This window comes from Myotis brandtii, unplaced genomic scaffold (genome assembly GCF_000412655.1).
Source record: "Myotis brandtii unplaced genomic scaffold, ASM41265v1 scaffold407, whole genome shotgun sequence".
In the NCBI taxonomy this organism is placed as follows: Eukaryota; Metazoa; Chordata; class Mammalia; order Chiroptera; family Vespertilionidae; genus Myotis; species Myotis brandtii.
The window spans coordinates 63,255-68,105 of record NW_005365639.1 but is presented as its reverse complement, the minus strand read 5'-3'; the positions used below and the strand labels follow the sequence as shown (position 1 = coordinate 68,105).

Below are 4,851 nucleotides of genomic sequence, written 5' to 3'. Positions count from 1 at the left end.
TTTATTTACCTTCTATAATTGAAACTTTGTTGCTTTGAGTGGAGCTCAGAGCTGGGAAGCTTGGCTTCCTCCATCATTGGGGCAACCAAGCCTCCTGCTTTCTCCAGCTCTGTGGCTGCTGGCCGCCATCTTGGTTGGGTTAATTTGCATATAGTTGCTCTGATTGGCTGGTGGGCGTGGCTTAAGGCATAGCGAAGGTACAGTCAATTTGCATGTTTGTCTTTTATTAGTGTAGATTACCTAAATATGGAACCCTGAAGCCTATAGTTTGGTTTTGCACTTTTGTACTTCATATAAATGCAAAAACATAGTTTGCATTAATTTTATGTTTTCTCTTATTCATGTTGTGTAAAGGTGTACTTCATTTATTTTTATTATATACTAGAGGCCCAGTGCACAAAATTCGTGCACTTGGAGGGGGAGGGTCCCTCAGCCCAGATTGTGAGAAGGCGCAGGCCAGGCTGAGGGACCCCACTAGTGCACAGTTGGGGCCAGGGAAGAACATGGGAGGTTGGCCAGCTGGGGAGGAACTGCAGGAGGGCTCCAGGGCATATCCAGCCCATCTCACTTAGTCCTGACTGGCTGGACCCCAGCAGCAAGCTAACCTACCAGTTGGAGCATCTGTCCCCTAGTGGTCAGTGCACATCATAGCAACTGGTCGACCGGTAGACTGTCAGCTCCCTGGTGGTCAGTGCATGTCATAGCGAGCAGTTGAGCGCCTTAGCATATCATTAGCATATTATGCTTTGGTTGAATGGCCGACCGGATGACTGAACACTTAGCCTATTAGGCTTTTTTACATAGGATATGACTTAACACAGCTGTAACAAGTAAGCCCTACCTATATTACCTGGGAATGTTGTTGCAATGAATTCTTTGAACTCCTTTTGCTTATTTTCATTCTTATCAATCTTAATCTTTACTGTCAGAGTGTATAGATCACTAAACTTGTTCTTGAGTTGCTGAGGTCTGTCGAGGCACTTGAACTTCCCATTTACCATGATTGCCAGCCTGGAACAAAGGGTCTCACATTCTCCCATGCTAGGGGACAAAGAAGATTTGGCTGAAGAGACTCTCTTTCAGAGGATAAGGGCAGTATTTCAAAGCAGAGCTAAGACCATATGGTAATATTTGCAGTAGGAAAGCTTGGTGTTGCAGAACATCACCACTAAGACCATATTTGGGAAGAGAAGATTTTAAAAATTGAAAGCAGTTGATTTCTAAATCCATGGCAGAAAGACCTTACTTCCTATTTTCTGTTGCTTCTGGATTTCAGAACTCAATTTAGGATTCTTGACTTTAGCCCAAATTAGCTTCTACCCACAGCTCCTCTTATGTATGTAGCTCATATACTTAGATAAGTTCATTGACTTATATTCCCGGCTCCAACTAATTCCCTCCTATACTCTCCTAACTCTCAACCAAACGTCCCAGTAGGTCATACCTGTGGGAGGTTATGATGATAGCCTTGCCAGCTTTACACATCCATGTTACTGTGTCCCAGAGCAGGCGCCTGGCAATGGGGTCCATGCCAGAGGACGGCTCATCCAGGAAGACAACTGAGGACTTTCCCATTAGGGCAATGACAGTACTCAATTTACGTTTGTTTTCTTTACTTTATCGTCAAAAGAGAGAGAAAAGTGGAGGAGAAAGAAAAAAATAAGAATACACAAGTCATTAATTTCCAGGACAGAATTAGCTCACATATCCAGAATGCTGATTTGATATGAACCACAAAGTAGCAGGCCCAAATTCAGGTGTATATAGTAACTCATTCTCATTGAAATGGCATTTTTGGTAATTTATTTCAGCATCATTATTGCTGTAATATTTTTGTTTTGGGAGATAAAGAACCATAGGGAGATAAGGATGCAGGTGTTCTTTTTTAAATGCAAAGGCTATAGCTCATCTCTACAAAAGGTTAACTTTATCTGCCTTATTCCTTACATTAGAACCCTGACAAGACATGAGGCTATTCATAGTCATTGCCTCTGTGTGACAGAGGGATCAGTTTGCGTTAGCAGGCATTCTTTCTAAACAGTAGAAACACAGGCAGGCAGAATAATAGCTCACCTGTATGTGTAGACAAGCTTGTCAGCATGGTTTTCTAGGTGCATTGAAAGCAAAAAGATTTCTACATACTTGCAGATATTTGGCTCAGGGACCCCCTGCAGCCTGGCATACATGATCAGCAATTCCCGGCCCGTCAGGTGGTTAAGCAAAGGGTTAGATTGAGGACAATAGCCAATTCTTGACCTAACCTGAATCAAGATGGTAATAATAAGCAAAAGATCCAAGTCAACTGTTCCATTGAGCATACAGTTCACATAGATGAGCTAAAAAAAAACCTAAGCCCATGCTGTGAAGAAGCTTTGATACCCACAGAGCTCTAGTCTAAAGAATATTTACAGCAGCAATTCACTGTGTAAAATGTCATACTAACATTCCTAACTGAAATTTTCAACAAACATCTATTGTGTACTAATATGTACCCAATAGAGATTTTTGTTAGAGGAAGTTGCCTATTCAGATATCATTAGGCAAAGCCATTCTATTAAGTCAATTAAGATAATGTATAGAACTTCACTTCCAACATTGGCCAAGTAACTTCTATCAGGCTAATCTTCCCACAGACAAGAATGATAAGATATATATTATGTATATCTTTGTATATATAAAGAATACAAAAACAAACAAGTTGAACTACATCAACTTCTGCACAGCAAAGGAAAAGGAAGTCATCAATAAAATGAAAGGGAGAAGAAAGAAAGAAAGAAAGAAAGAAAGAAAGAAAGAAAGAAAGAAAGAAAGAAGAAAAGAAAGAGCAACCTAGTAAGTGGGAGAAAATGTTTCCAAGTCATATATCTGATAAAAAGTTAATATTTAAAATCTTTAAAGAACTCATACAACCTAATAGCAACCTCTTCCCAGACAATTTGAATGAAAATTGGGCAGAGGATCTGAATAGACATTTTTCAAAAAACAATGCATAGGTGGCCAACAGGTACACAAAAAGGTACTCAACATCACTAATCAGGGAAATGCAAATAAAAACCACAAGACATCACTTCACACCTGTTAGGAAGGCTATCATAAAAAAGGGACAAGAGTTAATATAATACTGGTGAAGATGTGGATCGAAGGGAACCCTGTGTACTGCTGGTTGGATTGTAAATTGGTGCAGCCACTATGAAAAACAGTATGGGAGATCTGCAAAAGATAAATAGAAAAAAATAGAACTACCATATGATCCAGCAATTTTGCTTCAGGGTATTTATCCAAAGGAAACAAAAACATGAACTCAAAACTATATATGCAACCCATGTTCATAGCAGCATTATTTATAATAGCCAAGACATATAGCTAGAAAATTATCAGTTCCATTAAATATTTTAATTTTATTTGCATGAAACTGAGTCAAGTATTTTGCATTTCTCACCAATTCTTTCAATGTATTTCTATTCTCTCCTTTTTAAAAAATAGGTTTACCCATTTCTTTAATTTTACAAAGCTGTAGTTGTTTTGACTTAGTTGTTGGTTAGCTGACTTTATAATTTTACTTGTTTATCTATGAAATTGTTGTCTACTCAGACTTTTATATGCTTTTCTTCCATTTATTTTGAGTTTTTCTGAGTCATGTGTTTAAATTGTTTATTTTTATATATTCGTTTATTGAAACAAGTGTATAAACATTATTCTCTTAGTAGTTTATTGTATTTCATAGTCTTGAACATAAAATGCTTTCATTATTTTGATAAGTTCTTGATTGAAAGTAAGTTATCTAAAGATGAATATTTTTTTTGTTTCTGAAAACAAGTTTTATTTAAATAAGTGTTTAAATACATTACATAACATTAAAACTGAAGGAGGGAAAGAAAACACTCCAAAAATTAGTTTGTTACTTCACATGGCATTGGGCAGCTGTTGCTAGCACTACCGTTAGCTACATGACTGACAGTTTGAAATTTGTTCCCTTGTCAAAAGTTTAACTCTGATAGAGGTTGGCCTCAAATGATGGTGTTTGGACAACAATTAGCTAGGACATATCCTTGCTAATGGACCTTGGTGGCAAGCAGAAGGCCCTCACCTCCCTGGAGGGATGGTGGCAGGCTGCTCTAGGCTCCATCCACCTGTCAGGTGTACCAGGTAGGTCTTTGACACCGAAGGCTCCCTCTAGTGGTACAGGCGCCGCTGCTGCCTCCCCGCTCCTCTCAGCTGCACGGAAGGCTGCTCAGGCGGCGACATTCTCCAGGGCCGGGAACTCGGGGGAGGAGCTTCTGGCCAGACTCTGCTTCAGGCTGGACACTGCCAGGCGCTGCTGCGTGACCTCTGTTGAAATGAGGGACCTCAAGGCTAGACAGCATGGCTCTTTTCAGTTTATTGCATGAAGGAGTTACACTATCCAAGTGAAAAGCAGGCCCCAAACGGTTACATTATACAAGCTGTGCGTTTTTAAACTTGTGACAAGGGACAGAGGGAAATTCTACTCATTGCAAAGAAGTCCTCACTTAAGCCTCAGTGACCGAAGCACTTAAACCCACGAACCTTGGGCTGGCCGTCCTCAGCCCGTCCACGCTCTGGGAGGACCTGGCGCCCTGCAGCTGCATTGCTCTCCGTATTCTGGATGCCTACCGACAGCCCATGGCAGGCACATTTCTTCTTAAAGGCCTTCACTCGTTTCTTTTTATCGCAATCGTCAGCCGTTTCTCTGTTGAATTCTTGTATTGATACAACCCTCAGTGGCCGCAGGAAGCAGATCATCATCCGGACTTGCATCAGCAAAGGGGTGAAAGAGTGGGCTTCCGGATCGCAGACACCACAGGATCCGCAGAAACGGCCTGTGGAGGGCTG

General features: G+C 40.7%; 1 protein-coding gene across 1 annotated transcript in view; it reads right to left on the bottom strand.

Moving 5' to 3' along the window:
- Window positions 1-4,851, bottom strand: part of LOC102243953 (ATP-binding cassette sub-family A member 3-like) — a gene marked incomplete at its 5' end in the record, with an annotated part of 66,719 nt that overhangs the window by 5,285 nt on the left and 56,583 nt on the right. Inside the window, 3 exons of the mRNA XM_005873363.2 lie at window positions 851-1,041; window positions 1,445-1,615; window positions 2,074-2,261. Of these exons, the coding sequence (XP_005873425.1) occupies window positions 851-1,041; window positions 1,445-1,615; window positions 2,074-2,261 (550 nt within the window). The remainder of the gene's footprint in view (window positions 1-850; window positions 1,042-1,444; window positions 1,616-2,073; window positions 2,262-4,851) is intronic.